Source organism: Mesoplodon bidens (genome assembly GCF_964165515.1).
Source record: "Mesoplodon bidens genome assembly, chromosome: 2".
NCBI lineage: Eukaryota > Metazoa > Chordata > Mammalia > Artiodactyla > Ziphiidae > Mesoplodon > Mesoplodon bidens.
The window spans coordinates 145,059,828-145,083,229 of record NC_138177.1 but is presented as its reverse complement, the minus strand read 5'-3'; the positions used below and the strand labels follow the sequence as shown (position 1 = coordinate 145,083,229).

The 23,402-nt window shown below is 43.5% G+C and overlaps 1 protein-coding gene across 5 annotated transcripts in view; it reads left to right on the top strand.

The window, feature by feature from the left end:
• ELAVL4 (ELAV like RNA binding protein 4) overlaps nt 1–15,838 on the top strand; it is a 152,226-nt gene extending 136,388 nt beyond the window's left edge. For 2 of the 5 annotated variants that reach the window (XM_081220300.1, XM_081220299.1), the window contains exons 4-7: nt 6,939–7,092; nt 9,034–9,259; nt 10,909–10,947; nt 13,943–15,838. In XM_081220300.1, coding sequence (XP_081076426.1) covers nt 6,939–7,092; nt 9,034–9,259; nt 10,909–10,947; nt 13,943–14,312 — 789 coding nt within the window. In that variant the 3' untranslated portion in view covers nt 14,313–15,838. Of the gene's footprint in view, nt 1–6,938; nt 7,093–9,033; nt 9,260–10,908; nt 11,289–13,942 lie in introns of those variants that run through there. The other 3 variants (XM_081220298.1, XM_081220301.1, XM_081220302.1) reach the window with 3 other exon arrangements.
• Nucleotides 15,839–23,402: the final 7,564 nt, after the last annotated feature.

Sequence of the window (23,402 nt, the reverse complement as noted above, 5' to 3'; positions counted from 1 at the left end):
TGGGGGAAGTACGAGGAGTGGGGCCACATAAGCAGACACCTGTCCTGCCTGTGGGCAGGGCTGCGGCCACAGGCACAGGGGTGAGCTGATCCTCACAATGAAAACTCTTGTTTCTAGGAGCCAACTGGCTTCTTTCTTCTTTCCCAGCTCCTGGTGGTGGGATCAGAAGTCCCAGGGAGGGTGTGCTCCTAGAAGGCCCTGGAAGCACCAGAGTCTGTTCTCTGCTGCCATCCTCCTGGCCTCTTTGGAATGTCTGTCCCCAGGGATCTGTTTGCTCTAGGGAGTTTCTGCTCACTCAGAGAGTACGGTGTTACAACAGACAGGGGAAAATCTGCAGCCTGATCTTCTGAAAGGAGTGTGTCTCCTCTGCTAGACTAATAGTCCTACATGTCAGGGACTGTTGTATTCATCTTTGTACCCCCAGTGTCTGGCATAAGGCCTAAGTACACAACAATTGTATCCAAGCCACTATTTATTGAGCACTTACTGCGTGCAGGGCATAGTGCCTAAGAATCATATACGCATTAGCTTGTTTAACGCTCTAATAGCTCTATTAGAAAGCTTCTAAACTAGGTTATTCAAGTGATATAGCTCAGAAAGTGTAAGTGACTTACCTCAAGGCTTACCATTTATAGCTAGTAAGTGATTAGGATTTAAATCGACATCTCTTTAACCCCCAAACTCTTGCTCTTAACCCCTGTCTCCATTCCAGAATAGATGCTCCATTTCAGTTAAAGTAACATAAATGAGAAACTCCTTGGAGTGACCTGTCTCAAAATATAGTTGCCTGATTCTCTATCACCTATCAGTGAGACCCACAAGATAAGGGGTGTTGAGGACAGGAAGGATACTCCTAGTGTGTGGAGCCAGAATAGAAATAGGAGAAAGTTGGAAGCTACAGGGGAGACAGGTTTGAACTCAGCAGAAGGAAGAACTTTCCAATAATCAGTGATGGTCAGTGATGGTGGAGGATGCCTCATAAGGTAGTGAGCTTCCTGTCTTTGGAAATGTGTAAGGTGGTTGGCCAGCTGTCTTACATCCTGACCTGAACTTTTTTTTTTTTTTTTTTTTTTTGCGGTACGCGGGCCTCTCACTGTTGTGGCCTCTCCCGTTGCGGAGCACAGGCTCCGGACGTGCAGGCTCGGCGGCCATGGCTCACGGGCCCAGCCGCTCCGCGGCATGTGGGATCTTCCCAGACCGGGGCACGAGCCTGTGTCCCCTGCATCGGCAGGTGGACTCTCAACCACTGCGCCACCAGGGAAGCCCTGCCCTGAACTTTTGAGGTCACCTCCAACATCAAGTTTCTGTGAAACAGATTTCAAGGATAATGCTTTCTGCTGAGATCACCAGCGTCACCTGTCACTCTTATTTCCACTTACCATGAATTATGGTTGTGGAGATTAGCAGTTTTGTGAATAGAATGCCTAGCTCGTGAAAACATCCGGTTAATAGTAGAGATCCTTGTAATTCAAAAGGGTCCAACAAATGACACCCCTGTTTTGTACATCCAAGTTTTAAACCAATTGAGAGATAAGGCAAAAAGAGAATAACTTCGGAATCCTAAGTTCTTTATTAATGATTAAGGCCCAGATGGATTCCGTGGACACAGTGGGCTTCCTAATGTGGAACCCCACACTTTGACAGATTGACATACTGTGTCACAGGTGCTCTGGACCCCATAGGCCTCCCCACAGGAGAGCATAGGCAGCTCCCATAGAACTTAGAGCCTGGAGTAGAAAGTGGGCTTCCGGCTGGCAGCTGGCTCCCGGAAGGGAGGAAGCAGGCAGAGTCTGAGGCACACATGCTCACTTCCCTTGTTGAAGCCTATTCAGAGCCACTGCCCCACTTCCCCAGAGAAGAGGGGCTGCAGGGGTACAAAGAGGCCTGGACTGTTACTCCAGGGGGCATATCCTCCGCATGGGAGGAAACGCCGGGCGTGGGAAACGAGTCTCCCCCGGTCAGGAGCAGCGCTCTGTATTACACTCTCCACTTGTTTGATTACTTCCCTTACCAGACTCTGGAACCCGTAAAGCAAAAACTCTCCCAGCACAGGGCCTGGCACACAGTAAGTGTTCAAGAAGGGGAGGAATGAATGAACTCTCATCTTCTAATACCAGTGTTTTCCTAAAGAAGCCCCTTTCCTCTCATTTTACCCTCCTCATAGCACTCAAGATCTTGTCTTTATCATGCTTTGCAACTGCTCTCTTTTTCTGTACCGTGGCGGGTCAGACAGGGACCAAGGTGTTGCCCGATGACTCAGGAAAGCTCTTCCCCAGGCCGTGCTGTTCCTCCCACCCTGCCAAGCCCTGGCTGTGAGCAGGTGAAGGAACCTGTGAGTGCTGTGTCGCAAGGGGCAGCCCCAGCCCTGGTCCTGCTGCCCCATCTGCGATGAATGACAGTGCCTGCCTTACCGCAGACAACAACCTTGTAAAGTCATTTTGGAAAGTGGAAAGTACTTTGTGGCTGTGAGGCAGTGGAATCTGTAGGAATGTGCTAAAGGAAATTCATGGCTGCCAAGTGATAAAGGATGATCCAGACCCCCACCAGTCTGATGGAGGAGGACAGTGCTTTATAGATGCTTACTGGTAGTGTTCCAGATGTTTGCTTGTGTGGTAAAATTGGAAGGTGTGTCCCAATGGGGGCTAGTCCCAGACTGACCCACAAAAGCCTATCTGAGTCATCACATAATAATATTTACGAAGTTGATACTAAATTCTAGGTATGTGCTAGACACATTAAGTCTGTCGTCTTAATTCTTTACAATAACCCATCAAAGGAGAATTGTTCCCCTTTTTACCAGTAAAGAAACAGACTTATCAAGATCAAATTACTTGCCCAAGGTCACAAAGCTAGTGAGTACTGGAGCAGCCCATGTCTCATAAGCTCTGTGCTATACTGTCAGTCTTGCAGAGAGTAGGGGTTACTGTGAGCCTGCAGGGATGGGGAGGGATAAGGAGTTTGGACTGACCGTAAATCTTCCATCAAGATCATTTGCACAGTCACCTGCCTTTGGGCCACCCTTACCCAGAGAGAGAAGGGTCATCTCCCCACTCCAGCTCCTGAGCTCCAGAGCAAGATGGGTGCGGGCGTAGAAATACCAGTCTTGTTTTCAGAGGTGCTGGATGAAAGAAGTGAGCAGGATCCTGATGGTCTGAGGCACAGGGTTCTTTAGGGCACTTATTCCAGCGTTGGAAGCCTCGGGCTCTAGTAGGGTTAATAAGCCAGCAATGGCGGACTCTCTGGAGGGACTAAAAGTCAGCGATTTTTTTAGAAATGTTTCAGCCTAACAAAGGGCCTGATACCTGTAGTCACTCAGTTAGGGTTTAATAAATGTATGAAGAAACTTGAAAAGTTTCGATACTGGGGCAAGCATTTGGATGTTGAATGTGGGAAGATCCTTTTCCTGTTGTTTTTCGCCCCCTCCCACTTCTGCAGGTTTCCTAGACAGGGAGCTAAGAGAGCAATAGACCTAAGTTTCCAAATAGAGGAGAAAAACTAAGCAGGATTTAGGCTTGGTGAACGATTGAGGTGCTGTTCACCCTAGGGATGTGTCACTGCTCAGTGACTGGGGTCTGTCACAGTAATTCTCCCTCTCTGAGATTCTGCCTCTGTCAGAATCCCCTTTTGGGGAAATGGTTTTGGTTCTGTCATTGACTTTCCAGTTCCAGCTCCTTTTCCCTAGCAGATCTGTCCCCAGCCTGCTCTCCCCTGTACCCCAGCTCTAGCTGCCCAAAAATAAGGGGATCAAGGTCATTACTACGCATTGTGCATTTATTGGGTGCCAGGCAGGCACTGCACTAAGCCTTTGACCTTCATCATCTCTTTTGTCCTCACTACAGAGGAGGGCTATCATCAGGCCATGGCTCCCTGACCCCACCACACACTGTGATACGACCTGCATCACCACCAGTCTCACCTCAGCTCTGTCTCCTTCCTGGCCCTTTTAACCCTTAATTAAAAGGGAGACTAAGGCTTCCCTGGTGGCGCAGTGGTTGAGAGTCCGCCTGCCGATGCAGGGGACACGGATTCGTGCCCTGGTCCAGGAAGATCCCACATGCCACGGAGTGACTGGGCCTGTGAGCCATGGCCGCTGAGCCTGTGCGTCCGGAGCCTGTGCTCCTCAACGGGAGAGGCCACAACAGTGAGAGGCCCACGTACCGCAAAAAAAAAAAGAAAAGGGAGACTAGCCTCCCCTTCTCTATGTTCCAGCCCCACATATACAGCCCTGGAATGGCACACATCTTGTGGCATTATGATCATTGGTCCATATACGCACCATTCTTCCATTCAACTTATTTATTGAGTACCTGCTGTGTGTTGTCTGTTGCCCCTGTTGGACTTGGAAGTCCTTTAGGGCAAGAGACCATGCCTGTTCTTGCTTGTTGTGTATCCCCAGCATACAGCACTATGCCTGGCTCATAGTGGAGCCTCAGGAAATGCTCGCTAAGAGAGACCTCTAAATCTAGTTCTCGAACAAGATTTAGTCCTTCCAAGCCCTGATACTGGAGAATGGGAAACATGTCTCTTAGCTCTTAGCTTAGTAGGACAACACAGCTATGACTTAGTAGGAAAACACAGAATGCTTAGCTCTCAGCGATCCCCTTAAGTGGAGGAATCCAAGCTGCAGTTAACCCAAAGAGCCATTAATGCCCAAGTCATTCATTATGATCCGTGGGTGTTCATTCACTCTTTCAGTGGGTGTTAAGCACCCTGCCTGCAAGTATCAGGCTCTGTGTTGGGAGCTAGAACCACAGAGATGAGTAAGACACACATACACAACCCATGACCTCAAGGAGCTCAGCAGACTAGATAGAGAGATGGAAAATCAAGGTCAAATGGCTTAAGTACCATGGGTGCGGTTCATCGAGAGCACTGCGAGGGGGGTTTTTAGGAGGAGGTAAGATTAGGAGAAGCTGTCTAGAGAAGGTGGCATTTGATCTGGGCCTTAAAAAGAGCAGGATTAGGACCTGAGGAAGTAGGTGGAAGAATGTTCCCTGTGAACAAAAAACATAGAGGTGGGAAGGTATGTTTTTGCGGAGCATGAAGATCATTCAGACAATTAATTTGTCAGTAATTGGCAGGGGTGAGACGAGGGTGACCCTCATTACCATAGACATGTCACTGTGATGTTTTTATTTCCCTCTTCCTACTGCTCCCTCCTCATGCCTAAAACATAGTTCTGCTAAGTTATAACCTGAAAGGACAGGGGTAGGAGAACCTTGTGTAGAGTGATGCCCTGTCCTGGCAGTCACATGGGATTCTTGGTCCTTCAGTCCCCACCCCCAGATACACACACAGGGACCCTCCATGAAATGGCCTCTGTGCATGTCATCCATGTGCTGGGAAGGAGCCTACAGAGGCCACCCATGAGTTTCTAGAAGAGGTAAATGCTCAGACTGGCTGCCTTGCTCCATTGACAGGAGGAGGCCAGCAAGACAGGTTAGTCACTCACATCATTTTATCTGTTGAGTCAACATCTATTTTTAGGTGTGGAACCCAGAAGGGGACCTGGCATCTCTGCATGGAAAGGGAGAGGGTGCCATGGGTGAGGGGGTCTGCTCATCCTTCACGCCTCTTTGCGTGATCCGCTGCTAGGCCCATTCTCAGGTGCAAGGTCTCCTTCCCTGCTGGAGGTTCAGTTCCTAATGCCAAAAGTCCAGTTTAACATGTATAATTCCTTTTGCAAACATGCTTTTGTGTATGCAGAGCACACATACACACACACATACTCACTCACTCACCCTTATAGTCTTAGCAGGTCCTGTGAATTGGTTGTACCAATTAAATAAAACTAAAAAATGCTAATAAGGCATATAGGTCCCTTCCTGTCCGACATTGTCGGATGTGCTCCGAAATGACTGTTTTCATCATCTATTCTGAGCCATAACCGCCCCAGAAATAGCTTTAGCAGGAAAGTGCTTTTGTTAGACTAGCTGTAAATTATATTTCAAACGTCTGATGTTGTTTTCTTAAAAAATAAATAAATAAGTAAATGAAAGTCTAAAATTAATGACTGCTGGGGTTTGCTTTGCTTATGTGTACTGCTACAGATTTGGCTTCTTGCAGATGGAATTTCAGATCTGTTTACACTTCTGTGTTAGCTTTTTGGGGGAAAAAAAAAAAAAAGCAGTCGAGAGATCCGGGAGGACAGATTTACAAAGTCGAACTTATTCTAACCATCGGTGAGGCTCACTTCTCTCTCCACTGCCCTCTCCCTCCCTCCTTTCCATCGTGCCCTCATTTTTTTTTTTTGATTGTGGTTTCATCTGCTCCGCCTCAAAGTTAGAAGGCAACTGGTTCTTGCAGATGTTATGACAAGGTCACATATCCAGTTTCGCAAGCAGATGTTCATTCAGCCCCATTTCACCAGCACTTTGTCATTCAGCGAGAGCAGACCTTGTGGGAACAGATTGGAACAACGCAAAGGATGGGACATAAAAAAATCTTGCAGAGAAACTGATCGCTTTTATGTGTTCAAGAAGGGGATGGGGGTGGGGCGGGGTTGGCAAGGAAAGAAATCTGCAGAGCAGAATTTCATGGGTTTTTTTTTTTTTTTTGGTTTTTTCAAAGATTATTATGTGTTGGATACAGTAAATCATCTATACACCCACATCCAGGAGGTACATCTTCAGAACTCCACGCGTGGGTAGTTCTGCATTTAACAGCTGCCATACAGTAGCTAGTTTGTTCTGCACTTAGAGACCCTTATCTGTGCATTTGTTTTAAGTTATCACCAACTCGCCTTTTGTTCCTCTACTGCTGTTCTCCTGGTTCTCATTACTATTCCAAAAGTAGCTAAAAATCTGAACTACAGAGTCATTTGAACTGACACTGTGAGTTAGAATGATAGACGCGGGGCTATCATCTCAGTTGTCGACTCAGTCTCTACTCAGAGGGTGTTGCCTGTAATGGATTTAGCACCTCTTGCCTTTTCCTAGGTCTCATATGCCCGTCCAAGCTCTGCCTCAATCAGGGATGCTAACCTGTACGTTAGCGGCCTTCCCAAAACCATGACCCAGAAGGAACTGGAACAGCTTTTCTCACAATATGGCCGTATCATCACCTCACGAATCCTGGTGGATCAAGTCACAGGTTAAGTATTTTTTTTTTGCCATTATTTTGTGTCTCAGTGTCACCAGCCAGTGCCTTGTGACCCACAGGAGCAGAGAGGTAGTGGTTACTTGGGGAAAAGGATATGGGTCATGAGTAAACAGATTTTTGACCTAAGAGAAAGACTTTTTATCAATCAACTGCCGAAATTTAAAATGGGCCATCTTGGGAAGTAGGAGATCTCCATCGTGGGAATTGTTCCAGCAGCAGCTAAACTACTTGGCAGAGTTGTAAAGAGGATTCAGCCATCAGGCTGAGAGGGGGGCTGAATGACCTTCAAAGTCTCTTTCAACGCTCAACCAAATAACATTACTTTTGTATGTGAAAAGAGCCGATATGTAGAGCTCTGTCTCCAATGATAGCCTTGGAAAGTTAGAGGCAACCTCAAACTGCCTCATTTCACACATGAGGAAACAGAGGTCCAAAGTGGGGCATGTGACTTCTGTCCAGTTAGTTAGCAGCAGTGCAGGGATAACCCAGGATCTGGTGCTGTGATACTTTGGCCATCATAAAGAAAAGCAACCGCCACCACCACCTGTCAGTAAGAAAGGCACCCAGGTTGCATTTTTTTTTTAATTGGAGTACAATTGATTTACAATGTTGTGTTAGTTTCAGGTGTACAGCAAAGTGAATCTGTTGTACAAATACATATATCCACCCTTTTTTAGATTCTCTTCCCATATAGGCCATTACAGAGTATTGAGTAGAGGTCCCTGTGCTATACAGTAGGTCCTTATTGGTTATCTGTATTACATATAGTAGTGTGTATGTGTCAATCCCAGTCTTCCAATTTATCCCTCCCCCCCACCTTACCCCCAGGCTGCATTTTTGATGACAGAAGGTTTTCACCTACTCTCATTTAAAACACCCCCTGGGAGCCACTTAGCATGTGTTTATCATTTGACTATTGCCACAAACCCTCACTGAAGGCAGCTCTGCCCCAGACGCTGCGCAGAGGGACACCAGTGACCAGGGATGACGGTGGCACAGTCCTGCCCGTACAAGACTCCAGTGTGATGAGTACCTGCTAGGGCTGTCCGTTGCCCAACAAGAGCTCAGGAGAAGGCGTGCTGTGCCTGGTGGGCACTGTTGGGAAGGAAGTTTCCATCAAGGAGGTGATGTTTGAACAGAGTTTTGGAGGATGACTTGCAGTTATCTGGCAAGAAGGAGGGACAGAGCATGCTAGGTGGATAGGATGTATCCTGTAGAATAGGTGGATAGGACATACCCTAAGGCGTGGAGTTGAGGAAGAACATAACCTGTTCAAGGAATATCTGGCAGTTCAGCATGGCTGACATGAGGTTCAACAGGGGGTTGGGGCCAGATCATCAAGGGCATTAAATGCCACGCCAAGAAGTCTGGAATTCGTCCGTACGCAGCATGGAGCTATGGAAGGGATTTTTGTGGGTTTTGTTCATTTGTTTTTCTGTGTTTGGAGTGGGGAGCAATGAGGAATAGGTACCATGCACAAGGTAAAAAATTGAAAAGGTACAGAAAAAGTATAAAAGATGTTTTTAAATGGTATAATATGGTCAGAGTTTGCTTTTCAAATAGATTATTTAGTTGCCAGGTGTGGTGGACACATTGGAGGACTAGAAACTGGACAGTGGGTGATCAGTTACAGCAACTAAAGGGAGACCTGAGGACTGAGCAGGGTGGTGGTGGGGGGTGTGGGCTGGAAGGGACAGATGAGAAAGATGCCTGTGTTCTGTGGGTAAGAGTCACAGTCCAGGGCCATGATGGCAGAAATGCAGGCAGGTGCATTTTGATGGGTGAGAAAGATTCAGGAAGCCAGGCTCAGCCCTGGCCCCGCAGGTGGGCTGAGTCCCCAAGGAAATCCATGGGACCCAGCGCATCTCTTCCTGGAGATGTTTACCAGTTTGGTTTGTTCACTCTTTATCAAGGCTCTTTCTCTTTCCCCAGGAGTGTCCAGAGGGGTGGGATTTATCCGGTTTGATAAGAGGATTGAGGCAGAAGAAGCAATCAAAGGGCTGAATGGCCAGAAGCCCAGTGGTGCTACGGAACCAATTACTGTGAAGTTTGCCAACAACCCCAGCCAGAAGTCCAGCCAGGCCCTGCTCTCCCAGCTCTACCAGTCCCCCAACCGGCGCTACCCTGGCCCACTTCACCACCAGGCTCAGAGGTTCAGGTAGGCGTGCCCACGGGGGAAAGAGCCCTGCTACACGAGTGCCGGACAAGGGCCAGGGAAGCCCACGGCCCTGAAGCATGGGGCGGGGTGAGAAGCTCTGCCTCTAGGAATCACTGTGGGAAATTGCCCCCAAATCTCAGTTTCCACCGGTGTAAAATGTGATGATTGGACCAGATGCTTTTCTAAGCCCCCTTTCAAACTGTGACCGTGATTAATCTTCAGATTCTTTGCTTGAAACAAAATTTCTGCATTTAACCAAATAAGAAGGTTCAGTTTCAACAAGAGTTAATCACAGATAAGTGACCACATTCAGCAGTTTAGACTTAAAGCTAAGGCAGTGGCTTTTAATAAAGTCAAAGAAAAGAGCAGCCCAGAAGGCACATCCTTGCCAGAGGGAATGGTTTGGTCTGCCCTCCCCCTTCTTCTGCCGGTAACTCTGTTGGGTTGGTGGGGGTAGAGGGGATCCTCTCTTCTGTGTTACCTTTACTCTGACATTGTCAGCAGACTCCGGAAAGACAAGGAGGAAGACTTTGTCCAAGCCTTACTAGTGTTTCCTCTGGGTACCCAACCCCCAGGAAGCTCCAGGTGCAACGGGGTGTTCCCCTTCTCCTGGGACATTTCTGAAAGGCAGATTTCTCTCCATGTAGGCAGTCCAACCTTGACCATGTAGGCAGTCTGACCTCTGTTATGCAAGAGATAAGAATGTTCTTGACCTACCCATAATAATTCTACATAATTATTTTATTCCACCTATGTCCCAACTTCCCTTTAATGAAAGGGTCTTTCTCTTTTTCCAACATCACATGGGAAGATAGTAGGCCCTTCCATCTAGCCACAAGGAGGAGAAAAATCAGCCTCTGGAGTGTACTCCCATGCCCCCTGAACATGAAATGGTTAATAATTTCATGAAGAGTCCAAGTCATCTAATTTTTATTTTGTGTGAGAGTACATGCAGTATTTATGTAAAACAACCTTTCCAGCAGCCTTCTAATGGTGGAAACTATGGTTACTGCTGCCCTATGATGTGAATAGCTTATCCCCAAGTAAGATACTGAAGGTGAAGGAGATCATAACAAAATGGCAGTTTGCTGGGAGGTGCTTTCAGGTTGTAAATAGTAAGCTAATTTTTAAAAAATCTGAACCCTCAAACCTCCCCCCGTCATCAAAAAAAAATGTGAGTGGTAAGAAGATTTAGTTAAAGTAGCCAGGCTAAGAGAAAAGATCCATTCTGATATGCATGATGTGTGTGCTTATTTTGTTAATCTGAAGCAGGGACCTCTATTCATAAATTTCATTACAGTCAAAGGTGAACAACTTAAGATGCCACCCCTCTTTAAAAATGTTCACAGCACAACGTAAAATAAAATCCTCACAAATGTTCTGAGAGGTGGGGGGAGTGGGATTAATTGAGACCTTGAAAGAAAGGAAGGTTCATTAGACACTTGCTTTAAACTCTAGCATTGACCTGAACATGAATTACTTTAGTTGGAGGCAGGAAAAGGGGAAACTACCAGCGGATAGACTCCTAAGCACTGGGGAAAGTTTTTGAGCTTTTCTTCTTTGAAAATGGAGCATTCTTATTAATAGTTCCATTGAGCGATCTTGCCATCTGTGAGGCATTAACCCAGAGACCCTCCTTCTCTTTGCAGGCTGGACAATTTGCTTAATATGGCCTATGGCGTAAAGAGGTAATTAAAACTCCACAGATTGCCAGATGTCCGTGTTGGCACAGACTGGGGCTAGAATTTTTTTTTTAATTCACTAACTTTACTTTTTTTTTAATTCTTCCTTTTTCTTCCACCAGCATGTCAAATTCTCTTTTACTTTCAGACCTCAGTTGGTTTTGTTTCTTTTAGGGCACACAAAGTGTGTTTGTGTGTTTCACTTTTTCTTTTATTTGCAGGTGGGCTTCTCCTATGGTTCAGGTGCCACAGCTACCAAGCCTTTGATAATCTGGTCCTCCGAGCGGCTCCCCTAAGAGGGAAGGCTGTGACTCTTTGCCAGATGATTTTGCAAACTTGCAAAGCAACTGTTTTACATTAGCAATGCCAAGATTCAGTTAAGAGGGCAGATTCCAGCAAATCAAAACTAGAACATTTTGCTAATCATCCTATGATTGTCAGTGGAAAAATTAGATTTCGGACTACCAGCCCTGGCCAAAGCATGAATAAGTGCGTGGATGACCTTATGACTCCCGCCCCCAGCTCAAAGTGCATTTCAGGGCCCAGCCTGAGAATGAAGTGTATCTGTGTGCACCTCAACCAGGGGTTTCTTTCGTTACAGGTTTTAGCAGTTATTAGCAATCCTCCCTTGGTTATATATGTATGTATGTTTTAAACTTGCTGTTTCTTTTATTTAAAACCTTTTTGTGGTGTTAAGGTTTGGGGAACTTTCTGAATGTAGTCACAAGGGTGTTCCAGATCTAGTCTGAAAACTGAATCTCGGGAGGTTGGGTGCTTTATGTCACTGTGTCCATGAGATTCCCACGTGTACTTTTGATAAGCCCCACTGAGCTGCTAGGGAGATAGCATCTTCATCATCCTGCTCTGTAGAGCTGCACACTTTAATTCCCCTTCCTGCAGTCAAGGGAAAGAGATGTGGTCTTGAATAGTCCAAGTCACACTCCCTGTATGAGGCAGGCCTTTCACCACTTGCTGTGCATGGTAGGTACCCTGCTCTGGAAACTGGCACACAGTGGAGAAAGTAACTTGACTGGAGACTTCACTGTCAGGGTGCCAGCCTCTTGACTCTCAATCCCAGCCCCCATGAGGGTAACTGTGAATTATCTCCACGTGTCTAGCATACTGTTTGCCTGTTCCCACGCATTTTACACTTTTTCCCAGCTCTGTCCCATACCTTTGCTCCTCTTGAACTTTCGTGAGATTGCGCCAAATATTGTGAAGCGAGTGATGCTTACACATAGATGAGGTCAGGGAAGACAACTGCAATGCAGCATGCACACTGCCATCTCCTCCAGTTCCCCACCCATAGTAAACTTCACAAGTTGATAAGAGCATTCTCTTTTTCCTGTTAAACCCAGATTTGGATCCAGAGTCCTTCCTACCAAAGTGCTCCAGGTAACATTACCATCTAGAGTTGAGGCTCTCCTTGAAACCTCTTTGCTGGCCCTGACTTTGGCCTTACAATATTTAGCCGTTCTCTACCTATAAACCGAAAGACTCAGTTGGAGGAGTTGACTCAGTTGACTCAGTTGGAGGAGAGAAGGTTGAGAAGACAATGTTCAGAAATAATGCAAATAACGATTAGACATGGGTTTGCCCTTCTAAGAATCTGTACCATGATGTTTTTGGTTTTGTCCTGTTATTTGTTTTTAAGTAAGAGGGAAGACTGACGTAGTGAACAATACCAAAAATAATATGCTGAGTCGTTATGTTTAGCATATCTTCAGCGGCCATTTGATTATCTAAATTTTAGTTAGATACACAACTATTCTTTCATAGGACTTTTGAATCTCTAATAATATATGCGTATTTTTAAAATATTCCTAAATGACACTTTATCCATTCACTTCCCCAGTTTTTGCTTCCTCTCCTCCTATCCCCCACTTCAAAAAAAAAAAAAAAAACCTAACCAAATGAAAAGCAAGATACTAGTCCGTGTATAGAGTCAAAATACCTGTATGAGTTTGGTATAAAGTAAAATGTTAATAAATATTTTTTCTGCTGTAGGCACTGGTAACCTAATTGTTTCATCTGATGCATTCATCATGAATCACATACATATTTTATCAGATGGCGAATATAATCTAAAGGATTGTTTTTCTTTTCAAGATTACGTGAAAACTAAGAAGATTTTGAACCCTAATACAAAAGTAGCTGTAATAGGACAAATAACAGTTTTCTGCTTTTCTGATGTACAGTGATCAAGATATATAAGTGCACACACCACTTGAAATCTCACTCCTGTGACGCTTAGAAATGAATTCCAGATAATATAGCATCAAGGAGTGATACATCTTTATTATTATTGCTCAGTGTTTTTTTCAGAACTCTTTTGAATAAATGCTAAATGAAACATAAGCCACCCATTGGATTAATAACAATGGGTGTATCTCCATGCCCATAATATCTAGAGATCTCATGTATCTCCATGCCTGATAATACTGAGAGATCTTTGACAACCGTTAAGTCAAGGGACTGCAAAGATGGTAGACTTGAGCACTTCTAGGGCCATCTCCTAAACTGCCTTAAAAAATAAATGAAATGTCCCAAGCATCGACCTCCACCAGTGTTATTCACCTATTCAATCAATAAGCAGTTATTGAGTGTTTTCTACGTGTCATGTCTGTGAGATTCCCATGTGGGCTCCACTGAATAAATAAGTAGAGCAAAAGGATGAATGAAGTGGGACCCCTTCTCTGAAGAGCTCACGATCTATTGTGGGGAGGGAGGGTGAGGGTCAGAGTGAGATACCTATGAACATATACTTGGTAGTATGACAGAGACCTGCTCTGGGAGTTCTTCGTGGTTTTTAGTAGTTGACCTAGGCCTTTCTCTTGGCATATACGTGCCTTAGCCAGTCTAACTGTTCCCATTAGAAGAAATGCCACAGACATTAGTTTTTGTATTTTGGTTTTCAAACCCTGAAGACTCTCCTGCAAACACTCACTCAGGCCTCTGCCCCGTGTCTGTGTCTGTGCATCTGTGTGTTATCCACGGTCAGACTGATGTCTGGACCAGTCCCCCCTTCTGCTTGTCCCCCCAGGTTCTCCCCAATCACCATTGACGGGATGACAAGCCTTGTGGGAATGAACATCCCTGGTCACACAGGAACAGGCTGGTGCATCTTTGTCTACAACCTGTCCCCTGATTCCGACGAGAGTGTCCTCTGGCAGCTCTTCGGCCCCTTTGGTGCAGTGAACAACGTCAAAGTCATCCGTGACTTCAACACCAACAAGTGCAAGGGATTCGGCTTTGTCACCATGACCAACTATGATGAGGCAGCCATGGCCATTGCCAGCCTCAACGGGTACCGCCTGGGAGACCGAGTGTTGCAAGTTTCCTTTAAAACCAACAAAGCCCACAAGTCCTGAATTTCCCATCCTTACTTATTAAAATATATATATAAATATATACGAACAAAACACACGCGCGCACACACACATACACACGCACACACACAAAAGAGAGAGAAACAAACTTTTCAAGGCTTATATTCAACCATGGACTTTATAAGCCAGTGTTGCCTAAGTATTAAAACATTGGATTATCCTGAGGTGTACCAGGAAAGGATTTTATAATGCTTAGAAAAAAAGAAAAAAAACACAAAAAAATACCTTTGATGCATTGAATGTTCTTTCATAGCTGTCGTTGTTGACTATAATATACATAGATAGCGACGTGCAGGGATTTTTACCCAGCCAGCTAACTTTACTACCTTCCTTGAAGGTGGGTCTTTTTAAGATGACCATTCGCTCATTTGAAGAAGAAAAACAAAAAACAAAAAAAAATAATAAAAATAAAACAATTTTTACAAAGTAATGGGATTCAAAGAAAGAAAATAAAGATTTTTCTTTTTTGTCAAAATGTTGATCCAATCAGATTGGTTAAAAAAAAAACCCACACAAATTAAAGAGGAATAATAAAAATTGCAAAAATTAAAGAAACTTTTGCAAATTTTTTTATTTTTCCTTTTTTCTTTTATATCATGTGAACTAAAACAGTCTTCTGTTAGGGGATGGGGGCGAGGGGGATACCTGATGACATTAACAATTTAATAACATTAACGTTGCCAAAGAGGTGGTCTCTTTGCTGAAAATGGGTTTCAAGAAAAATCTATTTTTATAAAATATAAAGAATTTTTACAAGAGAATCTGGATTTGAGAAAAAAATATTTTGACTGGCTAATTTAGGGGAAATTGACAACTTTGTCGCGTTCATACTGCACTGGTAACTTTTTAGAGATCAAGATGTGTGTTTTAAACTGGATTCGTAGACTGTTTTTTGAAGGATGGGCTATAAACAGATGATCTTCATACCTTTTCATAGCATGTAATAATAATAAAAAAAATTATTAATTACTAGGGGAAAGGAGTGTTCATTCTACCCAGGGTACCACAGTTCCCCACAGTCAAAACCCAAAAGCAAGGAGATGAGTTGAAAGACAGTTTTTCTTTAAGTCATCAGTATGGGATGTCAGCAGAACAAAATTTAAAAGATTAATTTTTCCTTTTGATCTAAAACTTCCTTAGTTTGAGCAGTAGGTGCTACGAAATTATTTACATATCTTAGTATCATAGTTAAATGTAATGTGTTTAGGAGAGGAAAACAAAAACTACATTTGCTTTAAATTCATTAAGGAATTTTCAAATTCACTTTGTAGCCCATGCTGATAGAATTGGGCTGTGTTGGTACATTTGAAACACTGTTTATGTTGCTTGAAACACTTATTTATTTAATCGCAGATGTGATGATGCCTATGGCCGAGATCAAATATAGCTAGATTGGCTAGACTACTTATTTGTTTACTTAAACTATGGGAAGAAGCATATTATTGTGTCATTCTGTTGTGTGTGTATGTGTATATACAATATAAATATATATATATAAAGTTATTTTTTCTTTGGGTTAATTTATTATAAGTTGTAACACTTGGCTAGTTTTGTTTGTATATGTCTTAAAATGTTTTCTTATGATATTTAAGTGACAGTTAAAGAGGTATCAAGGTAACTTGTGTAGAACTATTGTTTGATATATTGTCATGTTTGTTGTGAATATTTTTTCTTACTGCACAGTAGAGAAATAAAAACAACTGGGTCTTTATTTTAATGTAATTCAGATTGGGGAAAACAAAACAGAGCTAAGGGAACAAAATGACTGAGGGAGCATTCTCCCACGTCCAGTGCACTGATCATTTTAGTATATTTGTGCTTTGTACGGTTATATATTTAAAACAAAAACAAAACAAAAAAATACAAGGGTTCATGCTCTTCCCTGGGTAATAGAAACAGTTACTCGCTATGCATAATCTAGTTGATAGTTAAATTTGCTATTGCTTTTCTTGTCTTGTTATATACAATCTTTTCAATACCAGTTTAGTCTTAATGGTAATAAAACGTTATGGTTATTTATAACTTGTGCTTATTTTGTGCGTTTTTTCTCATGCTGAACCCACTAAGTGCATGTAGACAGAACTGTTGTTTTCACACTAAAGAGGGAAACTTTGTAGTAGTAGCCGTAGTGGTAGAGAGGTAACGAAAACCACGGCTGCATCATAGACTCCTCCTTTAAATTTTTTTTCTGTTTTTTTTCCTCTTTTCGGTTTTGAGAAAAAAACACCAGATTTCAGTTCAGAGAACACTCGTTCAACATTCAGGGAAACCTTTTAACATCACCTGCTATGAATGAACTCAGTTTGCTGCCAAAGTTTGATGCATTTGCTAAGCATTAGTGGGAAAGGCATGCCAAAATCTCTTCTCTATAAAGTGTTCACTCTTGGGGGGGAAAAAAAAGGAAAAAAAATCTTAGGACCAGGCAGTTGTATACTTTAGTTATAATGAATGACTTCATGTTAATCTTGCTAGTTTAGATGATTTCTGAGGGAAAGTATTGTAAATGTTTTTTTTTTTCATAATCTTGTTGTGTTTGAATTATTTGTACTTTGTCCAGACAATAAATGAAAGTGTGTAGAATGGATTTGAGCTTCCCAGATTTTTAAATGTGTTCACTCACACTTTTTTTTCTGTAGCATCTTCAGATTTCCCCAATATTTTTACCATTAAACAAACAAACAAAAAAGGTAGAGTAAATTCCTGTTTTGCAATTTAGCCCAGTCTCTCAAAGTCAACTCAGTATTCAAAAGTCATTGCCCTAGTTCCACACTACTAAAGGTATGGTCTCCAGCCAGCAGTTTAAGTGTCATCTGGGAGCTTGTTAAAATGCAGAATCTCTGGCTGAATGCAAATCTATATTTAACCAGCTCCCCAGGTGAATCACTGGTACTTTAAAGTGTGAGGAGCACTGTCCTGGTTGATAATGAGCCGACACATTTGGCATTGTGTTTGGCATTATGATCCACTAGTGTCTGTTATTCATTTATAAGCATACTTGTGACTTGTGCAGAAGAAAGGGAGTCACTATTTGCAGAGTTTCTATTATGCGTCAGACAGGCTGTGTGGTGCCCTCTATGTTCTCTCTCTTGGTCCTGCAGCCATCTGGAAGAAGGAGATAGCACTATCCTCATTTCACAGATGACAAGACTGAGGCTCAGTGAGATTAACTTGAAACAGCTAGCAAATTCCCAGCTGGGATTTGAATCCAAGCCTGATACAACTGCACAACACCTCAGCATTGAGAAGGCAAAGCTTGCGCAATAGTAAGGAAACAGACCATTTTGTACTGGAAGTGAAAAGAAAGGTCACCTCTTTATTTAAACTCATTTTTGCTTAGAAGTGTCAAGTATCTGACTTTCTTACCTTTGAATAGAAACCTTAAACAAGGACTTTTTCATACTGCGTATAAGAACGTGATTTAAACTCAGCCTAGGGGGAAAAGACTGCCTAAGGTATCATGAAGTCATATTAAAATATGCTCTGAACTTTACAGATGAGCTTTTCAGTGATTTCCTAATATGATCATTCATTGATGATCTACTGTCTGTCTTTTTCATCTTCTCACTAATTGAAAATTCATAATACCCCATAAAACATCACATCACCATCCACAAACTGACACTTGAAGAAGAAATGCCCCCACTGATGCAGATGAAGGAATAGTCAGAGTCTCTTCCATTTCTCATTAGCTCCTTTTTTATTATTATATTAAATTACCTCAATGGTTGGGATAATTAAATTCAGGGCAAAGAATAGGATTTAATTAACCAAGCTAAATATTAAAACTCTAAGTCAGCCTGAACTTCGCATACTTAAAGGTTCTCCTTTTAGTTTTGTCTTAAAGACAAGCTGCTATGTTCGTTTTCTGAAGAGAAATGAGCATTCAAACTAATTACTACCCCCAGGCATAACAGAGCTTTGCAAATGTGTACATAGGGTCTAAAACTGTTGCTGCCAAACCTATGATAGTTATTACCAATCATCACCACCCCTGCTCCTTAAAGGGGTCATTTTAGTGCACTTTAAACAAATGGATACTTATTTTGGAATATTGGAAGTTGATGGGATCTTACCAGTTCATGTAGTTCATTCCCCAGCCTCCAACAGATCTATCCTGAAAGTTTCACAATTATCTGTAGATGTTTCAATAGATCTTTAAAACATCCAAAGAAGGACATTCTACATATACTCTCTTGGCAACACTTCCCATCATCAGCACAACTTGTCTGCCTAACATCTAATAAAAAATCCATCTTGCTGCAAGTGTAAGCCTGTTAACCTCAAATCTCCAGGCAAACATTGTATAGTTTCTGTACGTGTTTGTAGGAAAGGTCTAACAAATCACAAGAATGCAGAGATTATTAAATTTCTTTCAGGTCCTAGGTACATTATGTTTTTTTTTTTTTTTTGGTACATTATGTTTTGCTTGGATGAAGAATTGCATGCCAGAGAAGGCTGAAGGCATTTACTTAGTGTTATTTCTGTCAAAATGATAGGAAGAGAAGAGGGCCAAAAACACGTGCTGGTGTCTATAACCACCCCACATCATCACCACCAGCATCAAAACTACTTACATCCACTACCAAAGATCAAGCACTGACCAAATGATGGTTGCAGCCAGCAGTTTTTATCAACTTGAGTCCTGTTTAAATTTCTTTCATCAAGATTCATCATTATTTATTGAATAAAACATTTAAACCCCAAAGAATAACATTTAAAAGTACGTTTGACACAAAGTCTCCTGGGGCCCCTACTCAGTCAGTATTTGGTTCTGGCTACTTTATCCTTGTCAAAATTCGGCATTTAATTGCCTTTTACCATAGAAGATTCAGGAAACTCCCAGTTCCTGAAATTGTTTTGTCCTGACTTTCCGTAGGCACTATGCATTTGTTCCCTAACAGACATACACGTGCAAACACACAGAGGCAAACATTTGTACAGTTGAATAGGAAATGGGGTTTTCTACTTTCACCTGCAAAGTCAAAAATCAGATCTAACAAGACAGCATTAAAAGCAAGAGTGTGATTTCTAAATGGAAGAGCCATTAAAACCTTAATTTGAGGGCATCCTTCCTGGATCCATTCCACAGCCTTAACAGGAGTTCACAGAACACAGCTGTATAATATCCTTACACCCTTCACTGCCTTTGTTCTACCTGAAAAAGAGAATAATAAAAGGAAATTACATTTTATTTCCAAGAGCTAAAATCAAGTTTTAATATTGTCCAAAAATGGCTCGTACTGTTCCTTTATCTTATTAACTTTTTGGCATATTAGGTAATAAGATAATTTCTCATGGTATAGTATTTATGTTAGAATCATATTTCTCTCTGTGCAGATCACTTACAGAAGTGTCTGTTAACAGGAGAGAATGATGCATAATCAGCACTTAAGATTAAAATAGACCTGAGAACATAAAAGTGTTCCTTCAATTAAAGGAATAGCATTTCTCCAGTCTCATCTTTTTTTGTTTCTGCAGCAGAATGAAAACTGGCTTAAAATCACCCAACCCCAGGTTAATTACCAAACAGCTTCCCTATGCAAGTCCAGCTTGATCTACTAGTAGTTCAAATACAAAGTGGACTCACATGCCACTCCAAGGTGCCATGTAATTATTTTAAAGAGTTTCCAGCAAAGTCCTCAAGGTTTAAGCAATGGTTTCTAGAAAGAGCACTAGCATTTATTATCTTTCCAATATGCCAGACACTATACATTTAGCATTTTGTCCTTCCGCCAACCCAGTGAAGGGTAACATCACCCGTTAACATTGAGCACAAAGAGATTCAGAGAGATCTGATATCTTGTGCAAGTGAATAGGTGGTGAAGACAGAATTCAAACCCAGGCCTATCTGGCCCCAAAGCCCCCGGTTATACCACCCTGGCTATGATCCAATTCTGTCATAATTAGAGCTTCATTTCAATTAAAGGTGGAGATGAGTCCTGTTCTGTAATGAACAAGGGAAATAACATTAATGCCCTGTGCCTGGGGCTAACCTTCTCCCCAAATCTTTAATGGAAAAACAGATCCAATAATATTGGTTTTCAAGCAAATTGACAAAGAAAAACTAAAAGTAATAGTATTTAAACACTGTTTGCTCAGCAGTGCCAAAAAACAAGATTATTTGTTGACAGATCTATTTAAACCACCAAAAGTCATTGAGGTAGAAAAGAGTCAAGGATAGGATCAGAAGGTAAGAATGTTTACAAGCCACCTCAGCTGCCTTTGGCGCTGGCCCTATGAGTCTTCCTACAAATTAAAGCATTTTGTGAACCAGTATTACTGTGGTGGGAGCTCCTTCACTACCTGGGTTGCCCCCAAATCCTCAAAACAATTCTGGGAGGCACATAACATAATCCCCATTTTACATCTGACAAAACAGACTCAGAGACGTTAAGTATCTTGCCCAAGGTTGCGCGGAACTGGAATTTACACCCATGCCATCTGGCTCCAATCCACTGTCTTTCCACTAAAGCACACTGACGGCCTTTTAATGTGACCACCACCATCAGTTGAACACCCACCTACTTGTGAGGTACGGCAGGGTGGTGGGGGGAAGGGAGAAACTCACCTAAGCCTTGTCTACACTAGAATCCTTACCCTGAACATCTGCCACATGCCAGGCACTGAGCTAGGGGCACACGATGAGTAAACATATTCAGCCTTTTTTTTTTTCTTCCACCTATTTCGTGCATGACACTGTGCAGTAGGCTATGACAGAAAACAAACAAACAAGAAACAGGAATGGAAGTTTGGGATTCTGTTACAAAGACAAAATGTATGAAACAATTATTTAGCCATGCCAGAGAGTTTCTGTGCTGAAAGGGGAATTACACGAAATTTTATAAAATCTGTGGGGAGGGCTTCCCTGGTGGTGCAGTGGTTGGGAGTCCGCCTGCCGATGCAGGGGACACGGGTTCGTGCCCCGGTCCAGGAGGATCCCACATGCTGCGGAGCGGCTGTGCCCGTGAGCCATGGCCGCTGAGCCTGCGCATCCGGAGCCTGTGCTCCGCAACGGGAGAGGCCACAACAGTGAGAGGCCCGCGTACCGCAAAAAAAAAAAAAAAAAAAATCTGTGGGGAGTGAAAGGAGTATTCTGGGGCCCAGAAAGGGAAGAGAATATGGCCTGGAGGTAAGAGGAGAGTTCTGGTGAAAGAAAGTTCTGGGTTTGAATTCCCTGGCAAATTGTTTAATGTCTCTGAGATTCCTGATCAGAGAAGGAAGGATTAGAGATAAAATACGTCAAGTCTCTGGCGCTCAGTGAAGAATAGTAGGAATTAAACTGTAGCCAGAAAGATTCCCAGAGGAAAAGACCTTGGACAGGGCCGACTGGCCAGGTTGGTGGATGCCCCTGGATGTAAAGAACAGAGAAACCCTCAAGTAAAGGAGGAACAAAATAGTAGGGATGCGTGTGGGAATAAGCTCTTGGAAATCTCCCTTGGTCTCATGGCACTTCAGCTGCTTTCGAAATACAATAACTCCAGCCGCACACCAGCAGAGGCTCTGATTGCTCCTCAGCAAACAGAGAACAAATTGGTCTGTCCTCTGGAGCCCGGCCACTACAGTGACTCAGCCATTTCCTTACTCCCTGTGGCTCTTCAGTGATTTCTCTTTACCAGAGGTCCACTTTTCCCTGAATAAACAGTTCAAATTCCAGAGAGAGGGACCGGATTGGCCCTGGTTGGTTGGTGTTTACAAGTTGCTGGTACCATTAATTCACCTTCTCACAGCCCAACCTGGTCCAAATAGCTGAAGCCAGGGCTGGGGTCATGTGCTATACAACATGGCCCGCTGGTAAAGAATGGCTTGGTCAGGGCAGGCAGCTTGAGCAGCCTGTGCAGTACAGTGGGGAGTGGTTGGGCAAGGTGGAACTAAGACAGGCCTTCCTGGGGTTGGTGAAGGGATGAAGGCAGGTGCTGAGGAGCTTAGGTAGGCAGTGGTGGGTGGATGGCAGCAGAATAAGAGAAAAAGAGTTGAATTCTCAGGCTGAGGCAGGGGACTTCTTTAGAAAAGCAGGATGCCAGAAGGCTTTGGAGCAGAGAATGAGGCACTTCCATTCATAAGCAAATACCTGGGAAAAGACTGTTATCCCCAAGCCCTACTCCTCCTGGCTGTAGGCACAAGAGTCATAAGTTCTGTTTCACCCAAGATGATCCAATCAGACTACCTGTAAAGGGCAGCCCTCCCCAAATTGTCACACAATTGGTCTTGGCCTTGCCTGCTTTGTTAGCTGTGGAAAGTCCTTGGAAGTCAGTTCAACCTCCTTATTTGAATCCTTCGGAGAAAAGGGGCTTTGGGTTGCCCCCCAACCCACCCACCATGTGAATATCTCATTATCCCAACTCACAAATATTAAGATTCCTCTCCTTAGAATGCCCTGCCCTCCACCACCAGGCCCCATTTCACTCAAAGCACACACAAACACACATGTACCACCCACGTGGCTAATCCAGCTTGTTCAGCTCATGATTCACTGCCTCCCGAGAACCTTCCCTGAACCTCAGGCTGGGTTAGAGATTCCTGGACAATCCCACCTCTCTCTGTTTTCCTGTGTCACAGCACACTTCACACATCACATCTGTACAGAGGAATCAGATACAGTGCTTGCCTTGGAAGAGCTCAAATTTAAGCTGAGGGCTTCCCTGGTGGTGCAGTGGTTAAGAATCCACCTGCCAATGCAGGGGACACAGGTTCGAGCCCTGGCCCAGGAGGATCCCACATGCCATGGAGCAACTAAGCCCATGAACCACAACTACTGAGCCTGTGCTCCAGAGCCCGCGAGACACAACTCCTGAAGCCAGGGCGCCTGGAGCCTGTGCTCTGCAACAAGAGGGGCCACCTCAATGAGAAGCCTGCACATGGCGATGAAGAGTGGCCCCTACTCGCCACAGCTGGAGAGAGCCCATGCGCAGCAACAAAGACCCAACGGAGACCCCCCCGAAAAAAATATATAAGCTGAGCATCGCAGGGCAAGATCAAAGCTGGAGGGTGTTTGGGGAGCACAGAGAAAAGAGCAGTCAATTCTAACTTTGGCAGGGTGGGATGAAATTGAGGTGTAAAAAGAAAGGCATCCTA